At 39.6% G+C, this 14,826-nt stretch overlaps 1 protein-coding gene across 2 annotated transcripts in view; it reads right to left on the minus strand.

Annotated features, from left to right (window-relative positions):
- The window catches only part of AGAP1 (ArfGAP with GTPase domain, ankyrin repeat and PH domain 1), a 346,045-nt gene extending 331,863 nt beyond the window's left edge, over positions 1–14,182 (minus strand). The window contains exon 1 of one of the 2 annotated variants that reach the window (XM_063430018.1): positions 13,319–14,182. In XM_063430018.1, coding sequence (XP_063286088.1) covers positions 13,319–13,481 — 163 coding nt within the window. In that variant the 5' untranslated portion in view covers positions 13,482–14,182. The remainder of the gene's footprint in view (positions 1–13,318) is intronic. The other variant, XM_063430019.1, reaches the window with a different exon arrangement.
- Positions 14,183–14,826: the final 644 nt, after the last annotated feature.

Consider the following 14,826-nt stretch of genomic DNA (forward strand, 5'->3'; position numbering starts at 1 on the left):
ATAAACTGGGAATTTGTTGTGAATTGGAAATTGTAGGACAAAAGTTACTTTTTAATTCTCCCACAAATTCCTGTTTTAGTGTGAAAGGCTCTGCATGGAACACAGAACACTCCCTATGGAAATGCATTGATTCAATGCAGATTATGAGGAGATGCGGATTTGTACAGTGAGATTTCACGCATGAGTGTCGCACATGCGCACTAGCCTCTCAGTGCTTCCCTGTTGGATTGGATGAGAACATTATGGCTGGCGGGGCCAGCAGCACAGAAACCAGTGTGCCGCAGGATAATCACTTTTTGTTTACATTTGCAGGAGGTGCCCAATAATCTGTTCTAAATGGTGTGGAGAGCACAATACTGTTAGGAATACATGTTTGTATCCACAGTGCTATAGAGTTCCTTTAAATTAGTATACCTTTATATGTAGTGTAGTGTAGTGTAAACGGTGTGTTGATTACAGATTATACTCCATCATCTATGCTCATATTTAACAAACATGAAATCACTAATACATTCATCAGAAAGTGGATATAGAATGGATTGCACGTCATTAATATTTTAACATTTTTCTTTGGAAGGGAAAAACATGTATTACTACATATTACTTTCTACTTTTACAAGCCGATGTGTACCATTACCATGACAACCATTGTTTTTTCAATTTCCTGTCATATGATTGTTTCCAAGAATGGAGAAGAAAAAGATAGTACAGTGTTCGATTTTTGCTACTGAAAAGTCCTGTGGGAACAAAACAAAGCCTTTACAGACATGGAGACAAGTTAGGAATTTTAAGGGGGACAAGACTTCCTGAAAGCTATTATAATTTATCTAAGAGCACCAACAAATTGTGTAGTGCTGGATACATTGTATGATGGGTATAACTAAATGAACGCTGATACTTCCTAACACATTGCAGTTTCTGAGGGCACCTGACAAATATCAAAAAGCAATGATGCTCAACTTCCAGGCAGACCAATGGCACTCAAGGGTCCGTCTACTTTCACACCTCAAACAGGCAAACTCTCATACAGGAAGCATGACGTGACATTGGACCTCACCATTATACTGAACATTTCCAAACAGGCCTGATTTTCTCTTAATTACTTTTTAAAGTAGAACTTGATTCATGATGAAGTAAAAAATAAAAAAAAAGTGAGCTACAACACAAATGTGCAAATAGTTGTTGTTTGGCTTATTCAAAATATATAAATTAAATACAGATACATTTTTTTAAATACTTTGTGCTTGTTGTGCACAAAACCATAAATCTTCTGGTTACAATTCGTTATGCAAGGTGTCTTTTTTAAAGAAATAATATTTTGTCTGTCCCATAAACCCATCCTGTCTTCCCCTCCAGTCTAAACTGCTGTGCTATAGCCTAAAAATGATTACTGAGCAAGATGGTATTTCTACAATTTCCAGAAGCCATTGCTCTGACCATAAAACACCAAATTAACAGGATAAGCTTTTGACATTTAAAGTTTGGGTTTTTTTGCATAATTTTTAATGCATTATTTATCAGGTGCATTTTAAAAATGATCAACTCTAGCCTGAAGTGTCCCATTAACGGCACTGTTTGAAGAGAAAGAGCCAGGCATGTTATTACATTATTAAAGTGCATCAGTGATTAAGAACCAAACATTTTTTTGTTACTTCTAGATTACCAGCCTAGAGATATAGACTACAAACATGGCATCCACTACACTTCGGACCCAGACGCATGCTTAGAAATGTGGCGGTATCCCATCCATTTCAGATAACAGCCAGAAGGAGAAGGATGTGATCTTCCGGTAAATTTAGATTTTAATTTGCCATATAGCCAGGCAGCTAGGAAATGTAAAAGTTTGCAAGCATTTTAAAAATAAGACTGTGGCCCTATATTCGTTCTGGCTCTGGACGCAAAATAAATGTGCACAGATATTCTGCTGTTTCATATCACCTTTTATACCTTATAATATAGATTGACACCATTATTGGGTTAGGTACGTTTACAATAAATCCCATGCAGTTTTGCTGTGATGGTGTCTTTTTGGAGCATTCCAATACATGCATAGTGTAAGAATGTAACTGCCAGATGTAGATTGAGATAGAACAGTTGACCTTGCTGTCTGTCTCCGAGTTAGGAAGATATGCTTACAGTGTCATTTTCTAAAGAGGAGTCTGCTAAAGCTTACACCAGACTATTACTAAAGCCGTAGGTTAACAATATTGTCTTGTAAGGACTAAGGAGTGGGGCATTTTCTCATTACTGCCTTATTGCTTTTTACTAAGGAGTATTACTAAACAAATGTTACAGCAATGGCATAAAAACACACACAAAACCAGGTACTTACTATATTACACATGCACACACAAGCCCTAATTAGCATAGGCATGAAAGCAGTAACCACCACTATATTATGTACAAACATACGCCGTGGACCCAATATATTTTATTTATATTTTGTATTCATTATTTAATATATTTTATGCGCGCAGATGGAAATATGGGCTTCAAGTGAATTTCAGATTTTAGCACAAATAAATCGAACTTAAAACCATTGAAGAGATTTGGGAATTTTTTTTCAATTTGTCAGTTTTGGCCTGAAATTTGAACCTTCTAGAAATTCACGTTTTAGTGAATGCCCTAAAAATTACGTTACGGTCCTTGTTTTTACCGTCACATGAATACTTGGTAACTCAGAAAACTTGAGGCGTGCTAATGACGTATTATTTCATTAAAAAAAAAAAAAAAGGCATCTCCACCAAATGCAAAAACAAGAGGATAACAAACGGGTTGATTTATTAGGAAGTATGCAATCCTTTCTTTGTGTCCTCTGGGATCCAAATCCCTTCAGACAGCAGAAATGGCTGCTATACAAAGAACTGTTTGATGTGGTATACCAATGAGCCATATCTAGCGTGAAACGCAGGAAATAATCATATAATCTCTGTTACACCAGTAATGAATGTGTTAATGATCTTTGCATTATATTCAACAGCCAATGGTATTCACAAAGCATCCACAAGAGTCTTCCAGCATTGCTATCCTTGGAGATTTCTCTGGCAGTATATCCACACCTCTATTATAATCAGCTATGGCGGTCTATACACACCTCCTGTTATTTTCTAGCTTGTTGCTTACAGTAAATTAAATGAGATGGCATAGGAGGAGATATACCAGCAAATCTAATTAACCGAGTCATGAGCAGATTGCAGACCTTGCTTGAATAAGATACAGGCCTCCAGCTCTTTTGAGATTGCAACGCACATCACAATCAGCTAGCCATGGGTTGGCTGAGAGTCAATGTAGTTGCACTCCAACAAGGGTTTCAAAATTATAAATAATTTTCTGTTTATTTACTGAATATCACACCCAAACGGTGCTGTACGATAGTATTGGCAATATCTGTTTTTTGTAGCTTTTTTTTTTACTGAATTATGAAGGACTTGCTCAGTCCAACTTAGATCAGTAGTGATCAAAAGGTAGACCTCGCTTGGTTTATATCTAGAATTGTCATAATGCTGGAGATCTGCCATTTGGTCACCCTCAATTATATTATTTTGTGTTATATGAATGAGATAAAAAAAAAAGTACTCATAAAAGACTCACTACCTCACATTCAAAACTAGTTAACTGTTCAAAGGAAGGCAAAAAAATAATAAAGGAATTCAATAAATATCACTAGGTTGTCATGACAACACAAGGTCTTGCATTATTCACCTTTTGTTATTGCCAACGGGAAGCCATTATTCTCAATATTTCTGCTTACATCACAAGTCTCCACTGCTGTAATCCTGTCAAAAGCTACCGGTATTTCCCCAATTACAAATAAACAAGATCAGAGCCATTCAACACTATGACACGTGTCTGAGGTCACTCCATTCACGTCTCTGGTGCTTCGTTGGTTTAGAAATGTGTAATATTTCTTAAGAACAAATGTAAGTCAAGTTATTCTAAAGGACAGCCATCTGTGCATAACTTGCAGTAAGGGTGTACAGCAGACAAAAGTAACAAAGGTTTATTCACTAAAGTGTAAGTTGTCCGGAAGTACCAGTTTGGGCACCATAATAACTTAATTGAAATAAAGTTGTTATGGTGCCAGGAGGTGCCTGGCTCTGGCTCACCTTAAGGGGTTAAACTGTTCTCGAACGGTTTATCCCCAAAGTCTGTAATTCAGCACCAAATATCCCTGCCTCTTTGTCCTTCCATTTTCTCAAAATTCGGGAGAGCGGAAGGCTCTTTCAGAATGGGCCAGCGGTTCCGCTGATTGGCTGAGAGCAGGCAGTAGACTCTCTCAACCAATTAGTACATTTCTTTTCCAGACAGTTCTAAGAATGAGAAATACACTGATTGGCTCACTGGTTTGCTCTCAGCCAATCAGCGGCGCCACTACCCGCTTCTGCAAGAGCCGCCCGGTTTCCCAATTTTGAGAAAACAAAAGCACAGAGAGACAGGGAGAGTCAGTGCTGAAACACAGACCTTGGGGTTAAACCGTTTGAGAATGTTTTAACCCCTTAAGGTGAGCCAAGGACCTCATGGTACCATAACAACTTAATTTTGATGAAGTTGTTATGGTGCCCAGAGTGTTCCTTTAAAGTTTTAGGCTAGAATAGCCAAACTGAATAAAAAATAAACTTCAGTCAACGGTTTTCAAATCACTTTGGCTATTCTGGCCTAAAATTCCTGATTCCCAACTTCCCGATAAATCACAGAATAGTAGCTATTCGTTCATGGTACACCATCAATTCTACTTCACTGGACACAGTACGGCTTACTGTGCACTGACATACTAGTGAACACCAAGAAGATTACTGTAGAAGATTCATCAAACCCATGGCCTTTGCAAAAGTTATTTAACACCCCTTAGCCTCAGGTAAGAGGCAATGAATCAACAGAAGGTGTAATGCAGATATGATGATGTTAGAAGGTCCCCGGTTTCCGACTTACTCCAAGCAGATAAACCATTAACAAACAGTTTAACCCCATGGTCTTCAATTCGGCATCAGTCAGCTTTGGCCCTATACTTCCATTGTAGTCTGAGGATTCAATACAGAGTGAAATAGGTAAATATCCTGTTCACGCCGTTTTGTGTACGGGGAGCTACTGGCAGACTTAGCGTATTGGCTGACGCTCTCAGTAATAGTAATCCTTAGACTGTGGGCAGCTAACTGAAGCTTTGGACTAGAAACGGAGTACAGGGGCAAAGCTGGCAGGCGCAGGACTGAAGACTTTGGGTTTAAACTGTTCATTAACTTTTCAACCCTTTGAAGTAAGCAGGTGCCCGGGAACTACTAGCATCATTCTAATGATGTTGTTATGGTTCCTGAAGTGTCCCTCCGCTAGTTAAACCAATGCTAAACTACTAAATTTCTGTACAGTACATTATATGAATTGATCAAAATTAACATTTCTTACATGGGCATGTTGCAACATCATAGATCTTCGAAGATTTCTCTATGAGACGAACAGTGAAATGAACCATGCCCAATAAACAGTACAGGAACAAAAAATGCTTTCCATGCACATTTTATTGCAGATCTTCCATAATACCACAAAACAGGGAGTCAATGAAATGCAGGGAACTAGTTGTATTGTTAAGGACATCTAGATGTCTTCAGCAAGGTCATCGCCCTCAGGACGTTATTCATGATCTATGGAGAGTTTAGGTGGAGTCACATCTCCCAGCTTGCAAGGGTTTCAGTAAATAAACAGAATATAAAACACGACGCTCACTCTAAGCTGGAAATAACCATCGGAGTCCCTACAAGAATACTTCTGGCTTATAACAACCCATTGTACGGCGCTATGGAATTTGCTGGCGCTATATAAATAATAGTAATAATAACAGGGGTTTATTCAATAAAACAAGAATAGAAACATTTTAAAGCCAATACAGTAGGAGAAGTTTTACAATTTGGCTAATTTGATTTAAAACGTGCCACTATTCTGGTAAGCATAGCAAAAAAAGTTGGTTTATTAAATAAATCTCTACAAGGAATCATACGAATATACCCATTTTTTTTTCCGGCATATATTGAGGACCCTCCCTTGGTATGGATCTGTGATCGTACATAACACAATGCAATTTAAATAAGAAACCTGCATTATTAGAAACAGCCGTAGGTTGTGAGAGACAGTGACAGAAATCATCACACGCTGCAGGAAAGAGGGCATGCTCTCTGGAGCACAACAGCTGATCAAATAATTAAAAGGCCAGGAATATCCATTACTTTCAAATCTGAGCACAAATAAAGGGAAGAAGGTCTACTCCAGCGTTCAGTTAAAGTATTTAAGAAAAAAACAGTACCAATGTATCTACATTTCTCTATCCACACATACAAGTGACTACGAGGGCAACTTCATTCCAGTTTAAAAAATAAAATAAAAAAAAAAAAAGCATGTGTGTTATAAATGTTTATATTTGTAGCTTCGTATAGCATGTAAATGTATATGTGCCAGAAAATTAAAGGAACACTCTAGGCACCATGACAACTTTAACAGAATGAAGTTGTTTTGGTACTGGGAGGTCCCTGGTTTACCTATCGGAGTTAAACCATTAATGAACAGTTTAACCCCAAAGTCTTCATTACAGCACCATTTAGCTCTGCTCCTGCCCTTCCACAGCTCTCTTGAACCAGGAAGCCTTGGACAGGAGCGCTGGAAGATTCAGCTGACATTCCACTGCAATCTGTAGATCTCCATTCACAAAACTGCTTGAGAAACGTTGGTATTTTTCTCAAGCCATTTTTGTGAATAGGGAGCTAATTAGTGGCTTAGAGCATCAGAAGATGCTCTAAGCCAATCAGCAGCACCGCTGCCAAAACTGTCCGATGCTTCCGGTTTCAAGATTTTGAGATAAGTAGAAGCGCAGGGGCACAAGTTAATTGGGTACAAGACTTTGGATTCTAGACGTTCATGAATGGTTTAACCCCTGAAGGTAAGCCGGCGCAGGGACATCCGGGTACCATAACATCTTCATTCTGATGAAGTTGTTATGGAGCAAGGAAAGTTCCTTTAAAATTTATTGAAGTGAATGAGGTGAAGTGACCCTACTCCCTTCACCCCGCAATATTTACATTGCAGGGTTAGGACAACCTCTAGTTGCCATCTTCCAGATAGCCACTAGAGGAGCTTCCTGAATGCTAACAGAGTTTAACTCCATGAAATTGAACGTTCTCACACTTTGCATGAGGAGGTGCAACGTCCTTCATTGACTCAATGTTTTCTTATGGGGAAGCTCAAATGCCCGAACATTGCTCGCCACACATGCGCATTAGGTGCCCCATCAGCGTAATGACGCCGTAGGAAGAGACTGATCCAGTGATGACAAACCTCAGTACTGGAAAGGGGTAAGTGTAAAAAGCAGTTTTAACCCTTTATATACACCGGCTGGGAGGCAACCTATAGTAACAGGCAGAGGGAAACTATAGCATTAGGGACACAGAATTGTGGAGCTAACGCTAGAGTGTTCCTTTAAAGAACATTGATGATCTGACTCTAGGTCTTCTTATCCATCTGTTATATCCATCTGCATAGAGCTGCCAACATTAGATAATCCGGCCATTCTATGCCAGGGTAAGGTCTTTAGGCACCAGCCTGAGACGATGGCGGCATATAACATAACACGGTTCTTAAGATGTTAATACGGTTGGCACCTCTCCGAAACAAATCTGTCTATCTGTGGATTTACAGAACATAAACACACAAGTCTTGTACTGTGCAAACAAATCACTAGCCATGTCATTACTTGTACAGGGCTATTATTGACACAGTTACATTTTTACCATCCTGCCAGTGACAAACTGCCTAGACGGCAACCATATTTACCATTAGAGGGAAGATGAGAGCCATAGAATTACAGTTCAGAGAACACAATTTTTCTAGACTTTCACCCCATTTTTAAGCTGTCCACGCACACCTTGTACAAGCAAGGAACTTGGATTTATGAATAATCCATCTCATGACACATGCATGTAAGGCAGAATTCAGGAACATCACAAAATTTACATTATAAAAAATAATATGCAACAATTCCCTATTCCACTATGGTAAAAAAAGCATGAGAGACACAAATAAATACAAGCACATTTTAAAAGGGACAGTAAATCTTTGAAAAAACACCACAGGTTTTGAGCCAAACTATTAGACGGTTAGGCCAACTGTCGTCTGAAATTTTATTCAGTTGCCTACGCAATCATACTCATTCGGCAGAAAGCAGCATGGATGTGGCTGAACAACTTGGTCAGTATTCTTCTATATGTAATGAAATTGCCCAGGTACCTGAAGTTCCCCTTTGAGTGTTACACATGTTACATGTTATTGTGAATGAATTAGAAATGAGTCCACATACAATAAAGTGGCACTTTATCACGATACACAGAGTTAAGGTAACTTATGGCACAAGTAATAACAATGCTTTTAACGTACCACCAATGTAATGCAATAAATGGTTTCACATACAAGGCTAAAAATAATGTTTTACAATACCTTTAAACCTGTGTATTTATGTTTTATTTAGACTGTAAGCCTGCAGTTTTACAACCTGCTATAGCAGTCTGGGTCTGTCAAAAATGAATCTTTTAATACCCTATGTCACAAATACTGACACTGTAAGCTATTACAATGAGTATTTATTTTGGTTGTTTGGATGACGGCAAAGGCCACAGCAGGGAGGTGATCCAATGTCTCTACAAATGTGGCCCTTGGGCTAAGTCAGAGATGTCACATATTGCAATAGGTCTAAGATCCTCATAGATTGTTAGCTTATTTGAGCATGGCCTTCTTCACCATTTATCTCTGTTAATATTTAATGTCCATTACTTGTACTCGGTTATCTCCATTATAGAATTGTAAAGCGCTGTGGAATATAATAAATAATAACAGAACCTTATAGAAATTTTAAACAGAGAAATAAAAGGCCATGTGCACCATAAAAGTATCAAAGGACCTCATAGAGCTAGAAAATATTTTCCACACCAAACAAATATCTTCTTTATTTCTACTTTCCTTCAATTTCCACTTCATACGCTCTCCCGGTATATCGTTCGATACCCCTCTTTGTTTTATATTAGTTTCCTATCTATCTTAATATTGTATCCATCTCTTAAGATGGTATCCTGGAGCACCATATGAAATGGCACAGATGCCTTAAAATGTACCTGACATGACTATACTGAGAGCACTCTGTACTATCACTACTACAGCTCTAGTGGTTATGGTGCCAGCAGTCTCCTGGTGCCGTCTCCCAGTAAGGAGTCAAATCGTTTTATATTTACCTGGATCACCCTATTTGTACTTACTTTGCCATCCGTTTACAAGTGATATTTGAGGCAGTAGGAATTGATTTTTAGGTAAGTATACACTGATCAGCCACAACATTAAAACCACCTGCCCAATATCATGTAAGTCCGTCTTGTGATGCCAAAATAGTTCTGATGCGTCGAGGCATGGACTCCACAAGCCTTTTGAACAGGTCCTATGGTTGTATTTGGCACCAAGATATTGGCAGCAGATCCTTGAAGTCCTGCAGGTTGCGAGGTGGGGTGTGCATAGATTGGATTTGTTGTTCCAGCACATCCCACAGTTGCTAAATCAGATTGAGATCTGGGGAATTTGGAGTCCAAGTCAACACCTCAAACTCTTTGTCATGTTCCTCAAACCATTCCTGAACAATTGTTTCAGTGTGGCAGGGTGCATAAACCTGCTGAAACACCATTGCCATGAAGATGTGTACATGGTCTGCAACAATCTCTAGGTGCGTAGCACATATCAAAGTAGCATTCAAATAAATGCCAGGACCCAAGGATTCCCAGCAGAATATTGCCCAGAGCATAACACTGCCTCCGCCGGCCTGCCTTCTTCCCATAGATGCATCTTGCTTCCATCTCCTCCCCAGGTAAACAACGCACACACAACCAGCCATTCACCTGGCCTAAAACATTATTTATAAGACCAGGCAACCTACTTCCATTGCTCTATGATCCAGTTCTGACGCTCACACCATTTAAGGTGCTTTTGGCGGGGGGACAAGGGTCGTCATGAGCACTCTGACCGGTCTGCATCTATGCATTCTGACACCTTTTATTCCTGGCCAACATTAAGGACATATTCTATATTCCCCCTATGGAAGCATGGATTCACTACATTCCTTTTAGAAAGCTTGAAAGCAATTGTGAAAATCCCACTATCACCAAGAGGTTGTGGAAGAAGGAGACCTAGTCAGCACCAAGGATCTCTCAGAGCTGAAAAGATGTAAGGTTAAAAAAAAAAAAAAAAAAAAGTGTTTTAACCCTTTAATCATTGAACAGTGGGGGGGGGCACGACAACAAAACTAGAGACAGGGACACTATAACATTACGAATCCCGTTTTTTTTATTCCTAATGCTACACAGTGTTCCTTTAATAAAAAAAAATTGATTATTCTATAGATCAGGGCTAGCAGATCTGTAACCATCCAATCGTGGTAGGACTGAGTACTACTTTGTATGCAGAGAGTATTCCACTATTTGACAAGTGGCTATGTGCCAGTAGACATTGCCACTTATACTGCTATGCTTTTGTCAATTGGATAAGATTACAATAGCACAGTATCTCCCCAGTACTGCTGAAGCATCCACACTGCAGTGCGCAGTACTGGATTGCATGTCTGCAAATGACTAACTATCCCATAAAATAAGATGGAAATCAGGAGTGTGAAGAAGAAAAAAAAAACATGCAGATCAAACCAATTCATAATGAAAACAAGCTTTGCAATACCTATGCAGAGAAGAATAAAAGCAATACTACAATAACCTACCAGCATTAAATTAACTAATTACATGTTTCAGTATATTCTCTTTCCGATGCCTTACACTTAACACAGTGAATGCGTGTGATCAATGCATTACATCAAACAAAGGATAATTGGGACAACAGCACTGTAACACAGAGGATAAAACTGGCATCACTTCACCGGATAGTGGAACTTTCCAAACCAGCACTTCAGAAGGGTTTATCAATATTTATTTTGGAAGAAAATTATTTTTGGAAAAACTCATATATATTGCTCTGGAACTTCACTCGAATTGCAACACAATCAAAAGATAACAGACAAATTGGGGACGCTTTTGCTCTATATATATTCAATGATTTTTGGTAAAATGTGTTAGACAGATTTTCAAAAGATTCTGGTGTCACAGCTAGCTTTTTCCATCAGCCATCACTCAGCTGATGTGAGCCAATATCTTCTCATGGATGCCCAATGAATGTCTTCGGCATATCATTGTGCATATGGAAGATCTATAGGAGCATCTGGCAATCTCTACAGATTTCTACTATTGTTCATGCCAAATGCTGTAGGCCAGAAGAGGTTGTCCAAGGAAGGAGCATTTTCAGTAAATATCTCCTTCCACTCTTATGCTGGACACCAACATCCGAGTGGACAGGTCACTTGGCTGCCATCTTTGCAATCAGTGCTAAGACCCCTGTAGTGACAAACGGTGCTTCAAGGACCAATGACATTTCAAGCTGTGATGCGCCAGCAGAGACACTAACTGTACAGCAATATTTGATATGCATGTATGGTATATAAACTATAGTTTAAAAGAGAAAATGTTGGCTAAAATCTTTGTACATAGTTGGAGCTATGTTCAGTGGTAGTACCAAATGTAGTAATGAAGTAAAGGATATACCCAAATGTGGTTATCTGCGTTTGTAAGTCTCTACTATTAATGAATGAATAGCTATAGGATAGAGATGCTAAGAATCGAAGAAGTTACACAAACAGAGATATTCTCTTAAGTGAAAATTGCTGGAAATTCAAAGTGAATTTAAAAATTTAGGCCAAAATAGTAGAATTATAAAACTTCTCCAACCAATTTCTGTTTTTAATCTGGCTATCTGTGGCCCTACCTTTGAAATCCCCTTTGAATTCTCACTTTATTGAATAACCCTGCATGTTGTTATCTAAACATGTTCCTTCCATTCCATTAGCAGTTTATGGAAATCTAATTTTCAATAGAAATTAACGTATCCTGCCAAAACCAGCAATGTGCTATGACAAAGACATTCATCTTAGCCTTTTCTTAAAGAAGCATTTCTCATAGTATTTCCCAAAGTAATATTAACAAAGATGTTTAACAGTACGAGACACAATACATTAAACAAGGTGTCACCTAGGAAATGCACTAGGAGGAGTGAGGTGATTTAAAATATATATATATATACATAACATTTTATTATTTATTTTATTTTTAAGCCTAAAGTACCCCCTTCAAACCTTTAAGACATGCAATAAAAAAAAAAAAAGGTTGAATCAGAGGGGGTGAACACCACCAGGAAGTTGCTCCACACCAGCACCCATATAATAACCTCTAGCAGTCATGGTATGTCCAATTGCAAAAAGCTACAAGGACTAAGGGCACTGGTAAGCTTTCGATGTTGTCTGAGTACATGATATAATAAAAGTGTGATGTCATACGGAGAGCCATTCATAACAAATCAGAAAACAAACTAACGCATTAAAAAAAAAAACATCAATACTGAATATTTCTAATATATGCGCTGACACAATCTGCAATAATTAGAATATACAGTAAATATTTACATGAATCCGCATCCCTACCCTGCCAAGCTGCAGGGAACAGGTGTGGAACAGTTACTTTTTATGGAATACTTCTCCAAACACTGAAATTAATACAGATGTCAATAAACACATGGAGTATCAGACGCGTGAGCCTGAAATTTAGCCTTAAAACGCCATTGACTGGCATTTACAAGTTAACCGTAGGTGCGTAAACAGTATTAAGCAACAGTGCACAAGCCGTGGCTATTAACTGTGCTAAAATACTGATACTCTAGTAATATGAAGTATACAGTAACCTAAAAAGGTGTGTAGAATGGCGCATGGGCTAATCCAATTGTCCAGGGTCATAAAATAAAATGGCAAATATTGATTGCTCTGAGATGACCTGGAATGGTGAGAGCAACTGCATGTACAGACAGGACTCACATCTTGTACATGACACAATTCCTGACAGCGAGGGATTGTGTTTAATGCTCCTGCTGCAGTGAAGACACAGTCAATAATTTTTATTTGTAGCATAATGTATTCAGTTGGTTCAGCAGCAGAATAATTTAACAGAGGAACCGCAAACTCTTGCGCTCCCAAGAACAAATAATGCTACAGATACAATATGAATGGGTCTGATACGCTCTCCTAGGACTCAAACCTGTCACTAAGTAGCGCAGCTACCAGAGTACACCTTTTGTATACAAATTACCAAAGAAGCCACATTTAATTCTGTGACGTGGCCAATCGCTAAAGTTTAACATAAAACAAAAACCAGGCTCTTCTTACCTTCTATGGCGATTACATGTTCTCGGATCTGGTTCTGCAGCACAGGTTCATCCAGTCGCTCCAAAAGCTCATATATAGAGTAGATGTTGGGGTGCACTGACTCGAAGCGTTGGATCTCAGCGCGGATGGCTGTTGAGTTGGCTAGTTGCTGCTGGTAGTTCATTTTTGCAGATGAGGGGGCTCACATCTCAGGCCTTGGATTTTAATGGGACATATATGGGACTGAGATAAAATAGATAGAGATAGCCAGGGTGATATGTATGTGCTGCGTCTAAATTTGAAAAAACAAAACAAAAACTAAAAGCAATTCAAAGCATGCATAGAAAAAAAAATTTAAAAAAAGTCTAATGGACCCTGTGTGCTAATAGTTCATATATTATGACTAGTTAGGAGGACCTATTCTGCAAGTCTGATGATTTGGAGAGATTACCTTAATGGGGGAAACAATAGACAAGACATAGCTCTGTCTTAGCTATAAGGTCAAGTGGGTGGTTTTATAAAGGACTGTATTGGTATTGGTTGGAAGTACCAGAATTCTAAAGATTAACTATGGCACATATAATGAAAAAGGCTTACAGACAGGCTTGATTGGCAATTAATTCTGATATAAGCAGTTTCAATGAGGGGCTGAAAATAAGTTAAAATTATTATGATTACTAAATAACTGTGGGTCTGAATTCTGTTATAGTGAGAGTAAAATAAGAATGAAGGTTAGAGAAGTCAGAGAAAGCAGGATAAATAGAGGGGGTGATATGGGAGCAGGCTGGGGGTACAGAGAGGGTGAAGGGGTACAGGCTGTATAGAGGTGGGGGTCAGGGGGTCATGTGATGGGGAGCAGTGGGTGGATTAATCAATGGAGCAGAGGGGGGAGGTGTAAAAGGAGGGCATACGGTGCATACAGGGGTGATATGATGGCAGGGGGTGTAAATCTGCAGACGGTGGAAGCAGGCAGTCCCGGTCCCTGGCTGACAATCCTCGCCCTCTAACCGGGGCCCCCGGGGGTCCGTCGGCACAGTCCGGCACAGCCTCCGCTCCCGGTTCCCCGGTGTCTCTTTTTATTCCCAGGAAGACGGTCTCTTGCTCCTGCTGTGTTTTCCCCTCTTCCTCCGTGAGTCTCTTCCCCTCTCTCCTCCTCCTCTCAGCCTCTCCTTCCTGTCTCCTCCCTCTCCTCACACGGCTCTGGCTGAGGCTCTCCAGCTGCCCGGACTGAGGGCATTCCCGTATTCATTGTGCCCGGACTGAGGGCATTCCCGTATTCACTGTGCCCGGACTGAGGGCATTCACTGTGCCCGGACTGAGGACATTCCCGTATTCACTGTGCCCGGACTGAGGGCATTCCCTGTATTCACTGTGCCCGGACTGAGGGCATTCAATATGCCCAGACTGAGGGCATTCCCCATATTCACTGTGCCCGAACTGAGGGCATTCACTGTGTCCGGACTGAGGGAATTCACTGTATTCACTGTGCCCGAACTGAGGCCATTCCCTGTATTCACTGTGCCCAGACT

The sequence above is a fragment of the Pelobates fuscus genome, chromosome 8 (assembly GCF_036172605.1).
Source record: "Pelobates fuscus isolate aPelFus1 chromosome 8, aPelFus1.pri, whole genome shotgun sequence".
NCBI classification, from domain to species: Eukaryota; Metazoa; Chordata; class Amphibia; order Anura; family Pelobatidae; genus Pelobates; species Pelobates fuscus.